This window comes from Eptesicus fuscus, chromosome 16 (genome assembly GCF_027574615.1).
Source record: "Eptesicus fuscus isolate TK198812 chromosome 16, DD_ASM_mEF_20220401, whole genome shotgun sequence".
NCBI lineage: Eukaryota > Metazoa > Chordata > Mammalia > Chiroptera > Vespertilionidae > Eptesicus > Eptesicus fuscus.
The window spans coordinates 54,340,990-54,353,692 of NC_072488.1; the positions used below are offsets into that span (position 1 = coordinate 54,340,990).

The following is a 12,703-nucleotide window of genomic DNA, read 5'->3' on the forward strand; positions in this document are numbered from 1 at the left end:
GGGCTCTGGGCCTCTGCTTGGGATCTGGAGAATGTAACGGGCATGCGGGCTGGTTGTCTTTCAGCAAAGGTATCCTGGCCACCGACCCTGGGCGCAGACAGGAAGGAAACAGCAGGCCTTTCAGGAGCTTACAAGCCGGGGAGCTCAGACAGGTCCCCCGCTGGAGGATAAGTGGCAGCAATACCTGTGAGTGAGCATGTGCAGAGGCCAGCAGGGGCCACAGGGGGCTCTGGTGATCAGCCAAGGCTTACAGGAGGGGGTGTGGGGGGCGGGGAATGGAACTGTCACCAGACGGTGAGGAACAGCGTGCCCCGCAGAGGGGAGTGTGGGAGATCTTTGAGCAAAGGCCATGCATGAGGGTCTCCGGCCTTCAGGACATAAAGTGCAGGAAGACACTGTGTGTCCAGGGAAGGAGGGGCCTCGAGGAGCAAACGCACGATGATGCTGGAACCCATCTCAGTGGAAAGAATGAGGCTTTGCATTTACTATCATCAGAAAACTGCCTGCCTCCTCCGCGTGTGTCCCTGTGGGGATGTGGATGTGTGCGTGTACGTTTGAAGCCTCATGTCGAAGTCCTTTTACATCCATGATCTCCTTTCACTGGCCCAACTACTCTGAGAGGTTGGCTGGACAGAAATATTCTCAAGGTCAGATGAGACAACAAGAACCCCCGTGGGATGGAATGTCTGGCCCAGGGTCGTGGGACTCAATGGTTGAAAAGCCACGACCCCTCTCGGGTTCCCAGTCCCAGCTCTATGCTCCTGGCCCCCCGAACCTTCTGCCCAGACCCCATCCTACCTCCCAGGATTCTGTATGCCACAGGCAGGCTTGGGACCCGCTGGAGCAGTGACCTTTGCCACTGCGTTAGTAGGCATCATAGTTTGCAAAGTGGGGGTGAAGGTCCCCCTGTGGCATGCTCTGGTTCTCCCCTGGACTCTGGACAGTGTGTGGGCCCTGCATTTTCACAGGAAAACTGCCACCCGGTCTGGGGGTGGGAGTGCAGGGCTGAAACCACAAAGATGAAGATCCCAGTGGGGGCAGAGGCCAGAGCCCAAGGCCAGGTCAAGGGTCCATCTTCTCTTTCCAAACTGCTTTGAACAACCACCGCTGTGCTGAGGAGGAGCCGCCACAGAAGGGTCCCCGGAGGAGTGAAGCCCTGTGCTGGCTCTGTAGGGCAGCCTCGGGATGTGGGTCTGGGAGGAGAGCCTGCTAGTTTGACCTCTTCTTTCCGGGATCTCCAGTGGAATGGCATAAAGAACTGAGGGCCTGGGGAGTTGTCTGGCCCAATAACCGCGGGCACTGCTCCGAGTGGTTTGCACACCCACGTTCAATGAAGCCTCACAAGCACTCGGGAGGAAGGTAGCCTTAGAGGCACAGAGAGGGTCGGTAACTTGCCCAAGGTCACTCAGTTTGTAAGGAACAGAGCTGGGTTTTGAGCCCAGAAAACTTGCCCCTCAGAGCTAGTCTGCCTCTTATGAATAATATTAACCAAAGCTACCATTTGACCACTATCTCCTTGGTGCCCGGTACTTAGTTCCTCGCAGTAAGGCAGTGACTTAGGCATTGATGCTCTCCACATTTCGTAGGTGAGCAGATCCCGGCCCGGCGGGTTGCTGGGGGTGAGGTAACTGCAGATTCTCACAGGTGCTAGGTCTGGTTAAATCCGAAGCTTGCACCCAATTCGGCTTTGGAAGGCCTGTTGGACTTGCTGTGCGACTATGGGAAAGCACACTGCTTTTCCGAGCCTCAGTTTCCCTACCACCTAAGCCTTCTGCCCCTGGCCTTCTTGCCCCAGTAAGTGGCAGACAGAGGTCGTGCTGCTGTGCGAGTGCGGGTCTCAGGACACTCCAGAGCCCTTTCCTCCCCGCATCGACCATCCCCCTCGCCCCCACCCACTCCAGGAGAAGCTGCTGTTCCGTTTTTTTCCTAGCCCGGGGTTAGAGTTAGGGTGGAGGGGTGGACCGGGAGGTGCTAGGTGCGGAAGTTCGATGCTGCATCCCCGAGAAGTCGAAGGGCAGGGTGGAGAAGGCCCAGTTCTGATTTGGGGAAGGGCCGAAGGGCCCCGACACCACGTGCTCGGGCAGTTCTACCGAGAGCTGACCATCCTCTGGAACAGAGCAGCGCTCCCAAGTGGAGGAGGCAGTGGGCAGGGAGAGCCCGGGGAGGCCGATTCTGGGCAGAAGGGGTGGGGGTGGGGGGAGGTAGAGAGGACGCGGACAAAGGAGGCGGCCGGCAGCCCAGCTGTTTTGAAAAATGCTTCCTGTTTCTTTAAAGGCGCTCGCGGCTCGGGCGGCCGGGCTGGGAGGCGGTGGCGGCGGGAGCTGCCTGCTCTCCGGGCGGCGGCGCTGACTGATCTCGCGAACTGGGCTTCTGTGTAAACTGAGGCTAAACAAACACAGATGGAGCGCAGCGGGCGTGCTCCAGAAATGCTGGCACTGCGGCCGCGACTTCAGAGGACACTCTGAGCGCTCCGGGAACGGATTGCCCGGCAGCTTCGCGGAGCCGGCGGCGCAGCTGCCCCGCGCGCGGGGGAGAGAGGAGAGAGAGAGAGAGAGAGAGAGAGAGAGAGAGAGAGAGAGAGAGAGAGGAGAGAGGGCGGGAGGGAGGGGGGTGAGAGCAGGGGAGAGCGCGAGCCTCCGAGGCGCCGAGAGCGACGGCCACCGGGCAGAGCCGGGCGCCGCGTGCAGAGCGAGCGCGGCGGGCGCGCGTCCCGGGCAGCCCCACGCCTCTGCCTCGCGCGCTGCCCGCGCCATGAAGCACATCCCAGTTCTCGAGGACGGGCCGTGGAAGACCGTGTGCGTGAAGGAGCTGAACGGCCTCAAGAAGCTCAAGCGGAAAGGCAAGGAGCCGGCGCGGCGCGCGAATGGCTATAAAACTTTCCGATTGGACTTGGAAGTGCCCGAGCTAGGCGCCACTGCCACCAACGGGCTGCGGGACAGGACCCAGCGGCTGCAGCCGGTCCCGACCCCGGTGCCAGCCCCAGTGGCGCCGGCTGTTCCCTCAGGTGGAGGCCCGGACACTGCTGGGGAGCGCGGGGGCGCCCGGGCGCCAGAGGTCTTGGACGCGCGGAAACGCGGCTTCTCCCTGGGCGCTGTGGGTCCAGGACTCCCCACGCCGCCGCCGCCGCCGCCGCCTCCAGCACCCCAGGGCCAGGTACCTGGGGGTCCGGAGGTACAGCCTTTCCGGGAACCTGGCCTGCGTCCCCGCATCTTGCTGTGCGCACCGCCTGCCCGCCCAATGCCTTCCGCGCCCCCTGCGCCCCCGGAGACCTCAGTGCGCCCTGCGCCCCCCACGCGCCCCGGGGAAAGTTCCTACTCGTCAATTTCACACGTAATTTACAATAACCATCCGGATTCCTCCGCGTCGCCTAGGAAACGGCCCGGCGAAGCCACGGCCGCCTCCTCGGAGATCAAAGCCCTGCAGCAGACCCGGAGGCTCCTGGCGAACGCCCGGGAGCGGACGCGGGTGCACACCATCAGCGCAGCCTTCGAGGCGCTGCGGAAGCAGGTACCGGCTCGCGGCCGCACATTCTCCCTGCGCCCGGGGAAGAGTGCCCGAGTGGGTGGGTGAGTGCCCGGGGGACTTACGGAGGGTAGGGGTGTTTGTGAGGGGCAAGTTGTCCCCGCCCGGGGGGCCCCAGGACCCAGACAGGTTTGGGTCCCCCTGGAGTAGTGACCTTTGCTACGGCGTTGGTACGTTTCTTAGTTTGCAAAGTGGGGGGTGAAGGTCCCCCTAAGGCATGCTCTGGTCGTCCCCGCCCCGCCCCTCCCCTCCCCTCCCCGCGGGGTGACCCTGCCTGCGCGTCAGACTTCAGCACTCGTAGTTAACTTTTATGACAGCGAGGATGTGTCTCCGGAGTTCCTTGGGAGCGGTGGGGAGTGGAAAGGAGGAATGTGGGAATCTGTCTCGGTCGGGGAAGGGGAGAACACCTCTTCAGGCTTTTGAGTGTAGGATGCCCCTACACTCAGGTTGCTTTTGTGCTCTGCACCCCTTGCCCTGGTGTTCTTAATGCCGCGGGCTACAAGCCTGCTCCCTCGCCCCAGGGGCGGCCTCAAGAATTGGCTGTTGAGGGCCTTCCCAGGGGATCCCCTCCCCCGCTGCCCCCCATTCTCCGGTGAGGCAGGCAGTTCTGCTGAGGGACTGGTTCGTTGGGGGACCTTCAGAGCCTGGTTTGGGGGTAGGTCAGGGACTTCTCAGTTTGGGGATGGTGAGGGTTGCTCTCACCCCACAGTGTCTCTTGCGGCGGATGGGAGGGGAAGGGCAGTTTTCCAATTCCACTTTTTAGACAAGATTACCCTCTGGTTCTAGGCTTCTCATCTTCTCAGAGAGAAGGGAGATCTAAGAAGAGGTGGTTAGTACACCCTGCTCCCACCTGCACAGGGAATGGAGAAGGGCAGGGGTGGATGGTTTGAGTAGCCAGGTTTTTTTCCTGCTCAGCAGCTGACTTCCTGTGTGACTCCAGGGAAGTTACTCAACCTCTCTGGGCTTTCGCCAGCAACAAAACAGTTCAGAAAACATGATCTTCTTTTTGGACCGCACTCTGCTTTTCCTTCTGTGGGTGGGGCGGGCAGAGGTGCCTGTGTCCATCCGCGGGCAGGGAATTGAACTGCTGGGGGGAAAAGCCCTGTGACTATTGAGCCAAAGTGTCACGCCCGGATTTGGGTAAGATGTTTGCTCAGTGAATTGGGGTGGGGGGGTCAAGTAGCTGACCCAGACCAGGCTGAGCCACATGCCAGTTGGGACCCTGGGCAGCGGGCCCGGTGGAGCATTCAGTCCTACCACCGCCAGTCAGTAGCCTGCCTCTGAATGACAAGGGAGGGCGGCAGCCTAGAGTCCTGCAACCCACCTCTCAGGACAGAAGGATGACAGAAGGCTGTCCACCTGCTCACCTTGCTTCCCAGATTGGGGGGGCCGCATGCCCAGAGCAGCACAGCTGGTGGGTAGCAGGGCAGGGCTGGCACTGAGGTCCTTTGACGGCCAGTTCAGGGCCCTTTCTCTCCCGCGGGCCTCCTCTTTCAGAGTGAAGAAACTATTTTAGGGGTGGCGAGACGGGGGTTCAGAGAGCTTATGCCAGGTGATGGGAGCCTCGCAGGTTTTGCACTGCACGCCTCCTTGGCACGCCATTCACTAGACGCCAGTGTGCTGGTGCCTCCGTGGCCTGGTGCAGCCGCAGCCTGCACAGTCTGTGCCACTGCCATTGCCGAGCCTGACTCTGAGTCGGTGTCAGCGAGTCACTCCAGTGCCCAGGCTCTTGACAGCCCTGCTCCTCAGGCTGTTGACTGCCCGAGAGCTGCCCACCCTCAGCACAAGGAAGCCAGCCTGTTTTGTCCACCCCACTCAACCAGGAAGGGAGCACGGGGGACTGGCTGCTCAGCCATCGCGGTGCAGATGGGGGCCGGGCCCTCTGGTCTGGGGGGTGCGTGACAGCGAGGCCAAGATGGTGGGTGTGCAGGGCAGATGGTCAGGCCTCAGCACATGCCACCAGCCCAGCTGCGTAGGGCCCTCCCCACGCCTCATGTGAAGGCCATGTGTGCACAGCTGGGCCTGGCCCATGTGCAGGGCTGCTCCAGGGCCAGGTGGGAGGGGCTCAAAGGGGAAGCTTGGCCTTGCGGGGTGGGTGAGGGGAGGGGCAGAACCTTCTGGCTCACAGACTGTGCTCACCCTTGGGGCATCTGGCGTGTGTGCAGACTGCTTGTGCCCCCCGAAAGTAGGAAGCCCCTCAGCCTTGGCGGAGGAATGGCAGGCAGAGGCCTGAGGCATCAGTGACGAGCCCTCAGGACTTGCTGAGGTGCCTCTTCATGAAGGAGGCGCCACGTAGGTGGGGCCTGGGTCCCCTCCTCTGCTGCCCCTAGGGTCTCCCCGTGGATCCTCACCAAGGGGGCTCAGGGTGGCCCAGGATGGGCTGTGGGGATGGTGCCCTCACCCCTGCACCTCTCAGCGTCAGACCCCTCCAGCCATGTCCACAGTCACCAGGGCGGCAGCTTCGGAGCCTCGTTGCATTGGGCCTGTGGTTGGGCATCTGCGGTGCTATCTTCCCATGCTGCAGACGAGGACACTTACAGAGAGGTTAAGCAAGGATTTGTACCTGGGACTATCTGGCCCTGGGGCCATGACTTAATTACTAAGACGCAAATGCTCAGGGTCTAGCCTCGTTGCTGTGCAGAGAGTTGGGATTTTAAAGGACCTTTCTCAGTAGAACTTGACAGGGACCTCGCTCTGTTTAGAGGGGCTTTGTGTCAGGAAGTCTGCACTCAACTAACACAGTGATTTCAAATGAAATCAGCTGCTACGCTGTGTTCTGTGTGCGATGTTGGAGCTCTGTAGGGTCAGGAGTCTTGGTGGGCTTCCCGGAGGGGGTCTGGGCTGGGTGAAGGGGGTGGGAGCTGGCACAGAGGCCAGAGGGCTTCCAGGCCCCTCCTGAATTGGGTAGGTTCTCGGCTTGACTTCTCTGTGGCACCTTCCCACCTTTGCCCACATTGATTCCATTCTGAGGTCGCAGGTATTCCGGTGCCCTTTTTATCGGTGAGGAAACGGAGGTCCCCTAAGGTTATGGACCTGCCTAAGGTCAAATGGACGGCCAGGGGTAGAGCCAGGTCCTCAGGCGCCCAGCCCAGTGCCCTTTTCACTTTCTTCTGCTTCCTGGAGCCTGGAGAGGGCCCAGCTTGGGGTGGGTGGGTGGAATGTTCTGAGGGCATATGGGACCTCATGAAAACCCCCAAATTTGCTCCTCTGAAGCTGAAAAGTTATTGTGGAGCGAGCACAAGGCAGTCCCGTTACTTTCCCGGAAGTTGGGCAGTCTCGGGAGTTGGAGCCAAGCCACCCTGCTGCCTCCTTTGTCCTGTGTCCTCCGGCCAGAATGGGCAGACCACTGCCCTGGGGCTCTCTGCAGGCGGCGGGGTAGCTGGGCTCTGGACTCACTGTGGATGCTCAAAGGCTGGGGTCCCAGGGGATCAGCCCAGAACTCTCCGTCTGCAGCTTGGAAGGGTGACCTGCCCACCTCCCCACCTTGTGCTGTAGATGCCCATCCAAACCTCCAAGCAGGTCCTTCTGGCTCATTGGAAAAAGCCCAGCTCAGGTGGGAGTTCAAAACCCAAAAAGTCTCCCACCGCTAAGGGTCCTCCACTACCCAATGCTCCTTCCTGTAAAGCGGAAGTGATGCTTTCTATCCCTTGGGGCTGTTTTAAGATGAACGGAGGCTTTGTGTTCACGATCCTCAGCTCTCTGCCTGCCTTAGTAGAACACAATAAACAGCAAGGGGTGGCCTGGTCCAAGGGGGCCTGGAGGGTAGGCAGAGGTTGCCAGCCCCCCACTCTACAGATGAGGAAACTGAGGCACTTGCTCTGAGTCACGCTGCTGGTAAGTGCCCGGCAGTCAGACCAGCTCTTCCTCCCGACCTTGGCCTCCCAGAACTGGAACCTGCCATTGGTTCTCACTCTGCAGTCGCTGCCCAGGCTGGGGCGCCTCCGAGCTGGGCTGTCAGGGCCCAGGTGCTTCATCCTGCAGATCAGGCACCAGGAGGACCTGGAATTAGCCAGGTCAGCTGAGGAGCACCCTGCCCCCTCCCCCACCGGGGCAGGGGGTGGAGGAGGAGTGAGGTGGCCAGAAGTTGCCTTTGGTGCCTCATAGATGGCCACCTCTGGTGGTGGGAGCCGGGAGAGCCCGGTGGCCATGTGCCTTCCTTGGGCACCAGACAAGCGTGTGGTTCCAACCAGGTCTTAGCCGTGTGACCTGGGGCTCAATATGTCACCTCTCTGCTTCCTTAAGTGCAGATGGGATAATAATCTTTTTTTTTTTTTGGGGGGGGGGGGGGCTATTATTTATTTATTTATTTTTAAAGTTTTGTTTTTGTTAATCCTCACCTGAGGATATGTTTCCATTGATTTTTAGAGAGGGTGGGGGGAGACAGAGGGAGAGAAACACTGGCACATTGATTGATTGTCTCCTGCATGTACCGGGGATGGAGCCCGCAACTGAGGTATGTGCCCTTGACTGGAATCGAACCTGCAACCCTTCAGTCCACGGGCCAACGCTCTATCCACGGAGCCAGACCAGCTCGGGCTGGGAGGAAGGTTTTAAGTGGGATAAAACCCCTTATCAATAGCTTCCTCAGTGCCAGCTATGCAACCAGGGCTCAATCGGTAGTTTTCCTGTTGGACGTGGACTTTGACAGAAGCAGTGGGACAGAGTGGCAAATCTGAGACAGACCTGGCCCAGAACCTGGCACAGGAGCCCCTAGGTCGGCCTTGACCTTATCTGCTGCTCTGTATTCGCGCAGTCACCCTGGATCCCACGTGCAGAGCCCTCCCGAGATCCCTGCTCCCAACTGGCAGGGCAGCCAGCTGTTCAAGGGCCAAGGGCTCGCAGAGCTGAATCACTCCCAGCATGGCCTCCGATGGACACAGCGCGAGGGCCTGTGTCACAGACCTGTCCGGGGCCGCGGGGCGGGCACGCCCTCCCTGGGGTGCCTGCCCTGTCTCAGGACTCTCAGGCACCTTTCTGTCCCACAGACCTGTTTATTTGTTCGTGTTGATAAAGCAGGATTCTCTGGCCTCTGGTCGGGAACAGGCAAAGTGCATTGTTCTGCCGGCTTTTCTTGGATGGGTTTGGAGCTGCGGCCAGGCTGGGAGTGGGAGGTAGGAAGGGGAAATGCATGGGAGTTGGCGCTCTCTCTGTCACCTCCCTGCCCCTCCCCGGGTTTCCTAGTCTGGTGAGGGGCGACTCCTCGGCTGCTGGAGCCTTTTCAAAGGTGACAGCGAACCTTGCTTCTGGTGTGGGGGCGTCTCAGGACCCCCAGGGGGTAGGGGACAAGCAGGTGCTGTGTCCTGGCTGCGGGTCTCCTGCCTCTCGCCCCCTCTGGAGCCTCTCTTTGGAGACTGTGCTGTTCCGCTGAGCTGTATCCGGCCCTCCTCTGGGCAGTGCCTGTGCCATCGCATTGACTCCCTACCACGCTGTGAGGTCAGTCCTGCTAGCAAGGTGACGAGGACGCCAAAGCTCAGAGAGATTCTGCCACTGGCCCAGGGCCCCATAGCCAGGAAGAGCTAGAGCCAGGAGCTGAACCAGGTGACCAAGAGGTCTGTGTGCTTACGCTCTGGGCCTAACAGCTAAATCCTCATCGTCAGCATGAGGAAAGGTTCTGGAGCCCAGTTCTATACATCCTGGAGTCACCTGGTGAATATGGAGGGAGCTCATTCATTTTCTCATTCAACAAACCCTTTCAGGTGCCTGTTGTGGGCAGGACCTGCTCTGGGCTCTGCAGACAGGGGCTTCCCCACTTACAGGGAGACTGATCATTAAATGAGGAGTGAAGGACAGATGGGGCGCTATTGGAGTACTATCAAGGGCAGGCGTACCCCCTCCCCACCTTACCTTCAGCCTCATGGTTGAGGGGGGGGGTGCAGTCAGAGAAAGCTCCTGGACAAAGTGAGGTTTAAAGTGAGGTCAGAGTGGATGTTACATTTAGCGTACCCCTCTGAGGTGCCCATCTTGTTCATACTTTATCCCCAGGACCTAGAACAAGGTCTCTCACTTCAGCACTGCTGACATTTGGGCCGGGTAGCTCCTTGCTGTGGGGGCATCGTAGGATCCTGTGCATGGTAGGATGATTAGCCTCTACCCACAACAGGCCAGTAGCAACCCCCCCTTGCTCCCCAGTAGTGATAATCAAGAATGTCTGCAGGCATTGCTCACTGTCCCCCAAGGGACACAATTGTCCCCGGCAGAGATCCACTGACCTAGAACAGTAGCTGGCATGGGTGTGTGTGTGCTCACTAAATACTTGTTGAATGGACGTGCCATGGGGGCCCCTCTCTGTGGGATGAGGGTATCGGGACCAGATACCAGGGGCAGATAGACCTGCTGCGTATAGATCCTGGAGCCCAGAGAGGGGAGGAAACCCGGAGCCTTGGTGGCTGGGCGAGTACGGGGGCCGTCCAGGTGAAGGATGCCTCGTGGCCGCGGTGGCTCTGATGATGCGCCCTGTCTGGCGACTCGTGGTGACCTTCCCACATTACAGCACAGGCCTTGCTGCGGGCCTCGTAGGTGTCTGCTCGTGCAGCCCAAACGCTGGTGACAGTGTCAAAAAATCAGAGGCTCCGTCTCTTCCCCTGGTACACATCCCGCTGCCATTACTGAGTGTCCAGTTGGTGGTGAGTCACTGACAAACGTGTCAGGTCTGGTTGGAGCTGTAAGTATTTATTATGCACGTGTTGTATGCCCAGCAGTGTCTCAGGTTCAGAGGGCACAGAGAAAAGGAGAGAAGAAAAAGAAAGCCCACCATGTGTGTGCCCTCCCTGCTGAGCACTGTCTGTCACGTTTCCTTCTCGTACGTTCCCAGAGTCCCTGACTCTGTTTTGAAGGTAGGAATCACATTATTCATTGTCAGAACCTCAAGTGCCTAGCAAAACCAGCCTCACTGAATGAATGAATGAATGAATGAATGAATGAAAGGAAGGAATATCAGAGCTGATAAGAAGTGTCTGTTCTCTCAGAGAGATCCCTCTCGGGGAGGTTGGGACAGAGCTCTGTCGTGGTGGGAACACACTGTGCTTCATTCAGACCGGCTCTCGGGCATGAGCTGAGCCTCAGTTTCTTGTGTACACTTCCCCGAGTGTGTGAGTGGATGAGCTGAGATGTGTGTGCGGGTGCTTAGAACAGAGACCAAAACCCGGGTTGAGGGCTTAGACAGGCCGCCTCCGCTGTCCAGCCGTCCCTCGCAGGTGGTGCAGATGTTACTGTGAGCAGCCCCACGCCTGCCTGGCCCGCTGCCCCACGGGGTCATGCTCTGCAGAGGCCCCGGCAGCTCCTCCTGACGCCTTCTCGCCCACCAGGTGCCGTGTTACTCGTATGGGCAGAAGCTATCCAAACTGGCCATCCTGAGGATCGCCTGTAACTACATCCTGTCCCTGGCCCGGCTGGCTGACCTTGACTACAGCGCCGACCGCAGCAACCTCAGCTTCTCCGAGTGTGTGCAGCGCTGCACCCGCACCCTGCAGGCCGAGGGGCGTGCCAAGAAGCGCAAGGTACGTGCCACCGCTCGGGCAGCAGCCTCTGGGAGAGGCTAAGGGTGGGGGGACAGGAGCTTGGGGTGCCCACACTCACCCAGGCTTCCAAAGGGCCAGTGAGATCCGCCTCTTTGGAGCTTTGCTGGGGTCGCCCCAGCTTCAGAGCTCCTCACGGCCCTGGGATTAGCACGTGACCCCACTCCTGGTAATGGGCTGCTGGGGACCTTGGACAGCCACCCCGGGCCTCTGGGCCTGCGTCTGCTTATCACCGAAAAGAGGGCAGTTTGTCTCTGAAGCCCTTTCAGCCTCTGTGCTCTGGTGCTGATTCCCCACGTGGGCCCTGATGGAAGCTGCATCAGGATGGGATCCCCTGAGCAGAGGAGAGCCCCGAGAACCCTTGGGCATGTTTTGGGAAACGGACTTGGCCTGTGGGTTATCTGAGGCTGTGCATGAAGGCAGATAATATTCATTCACTCTCTCACTCATTCCTTCTGGAGGGGTTTGCTGAGCCCCAGTCTGAGTATGCTGGGCAGGACCATAAAGATGATAAACAGATGGTCCCAGCCCCTACGCACCTCACAGGATGGTCAGCCCCTCCGGCCGGTAGAGCAGGGCAGGGCAGTGCGGTGAGGGCCTGTGCTAGCGGCTGTGGAAGGCCAGGCGGAGGAGGGACAGGTACCTCTCCTGCCCAAGGGCGTTGAAAGGGCATCTCAGTGTAAGTGGTGTTTGAGCTGGGACCAGCAGGACACCAGGAGGCCACCAGGCGGATGAGGCAGAGGGAACAGCCTGCACAAAGCCTGGTGTTTGGAGAAACTTGTGCTGGAGGAACGGTGTTGGGCATAACTGGTTCCCAGATGGCCTGTGCTTCCAGCATTTCCAGTTGGGGGCCAGGGCCAGGCAGTGCCAAGCAAGGTTTATGGAAACCCTCCGGACTCTGTTCCCACGAGGCTAGAGGGAGAGTCTACATCCGTGAGGAGGGTGGGGAGCTGTAACTGGCACCCTCCATGGTTCCTTCCTTCCTGGCCTGCCCTCCCCCTATCCCTGACCATCACTCCCCCTCCCCCTTCCCAGCACGTCCTCCCTGGGGGGTTCTCCAAGTTTCCCAGAGGGCCCTGGGCCCCATAGCTAGGGGCCCTCCATGGACCCTCCTGCCTACACGGGGAGGTCACGGCATGTCCTCGCAGCCAGCCGTGCTGCTGTGATAATTGCACATTGCATTCCTGGGAGTGATTAGCACGGACCAATTAGATGAAATCTTCAGCAAGTGGGTGAGAGAGGAAGTGCCAGTGGCTAGGCTGCTCCCAGGGCGGCTTCCCACTGGAAAGGGACGCGGGTAAATGAAGGGCGTGATGGATGGCTCCGTGCAGCGCCCTGTGACAAAGGAGGTTTGTAAACTGTCTGTGAACTTCCCCTGGCACTCGCCAGTCTGGAGGGCTGGAGGGACAAAGTGGGCAGGCATCTTTTCTCCATCTCTGCTCCTGTTCCCCACCCTCCACCCCCAATTCCTCCCCTCTCAGCCCCTCCCTTCCCTGTTCCTAGATTGGAGCAGTGTCCTGGGCTGGGGAGGAGGCCAACGCTGGAAGGTGAGGAAAGAAGGGAGGGTGGGGTGAAGAAGCCCAGGGGAGAAGAGCTTTTGGTTTCCCCTGAAATCACCTCAAATCTAAGCCACATTAAAGACCATCGGGTCCAACCTCCCCATTGTC

The 12,703-nt window shown here is 59.6% G+C and overlaps 1 protein-coding gene across 1 annotated transcript in view; it reads left to right on the forward strand.

The window, feature by feature from the left end:
• The first annotated feature begins 2,632 nt into the window (after positions 1-2,632).
• The window catches only part of ATOH8 (atonal bHLH transcription factor 8), a 31,223-nt gene continuing 21,152 nt past the window's right edge, over positions 2,633-12,703 (forward strand). Inside the window, exons 1-2 of the mRNA XM_028131785.2 lie at positions 2,633-3,507; positions 10,827-11,018. Of these exons, the coding sequence (XP_027987586.2) occupies positions 2,752-3,507; positions 10,827-11,018 (948 nt within the window). The 5' untranslated portion in view covers positions 2,633-2,751. The remainder of the gene's footprint in view (positions 3,508-10,826; positions 11,019-12,703) is intronic.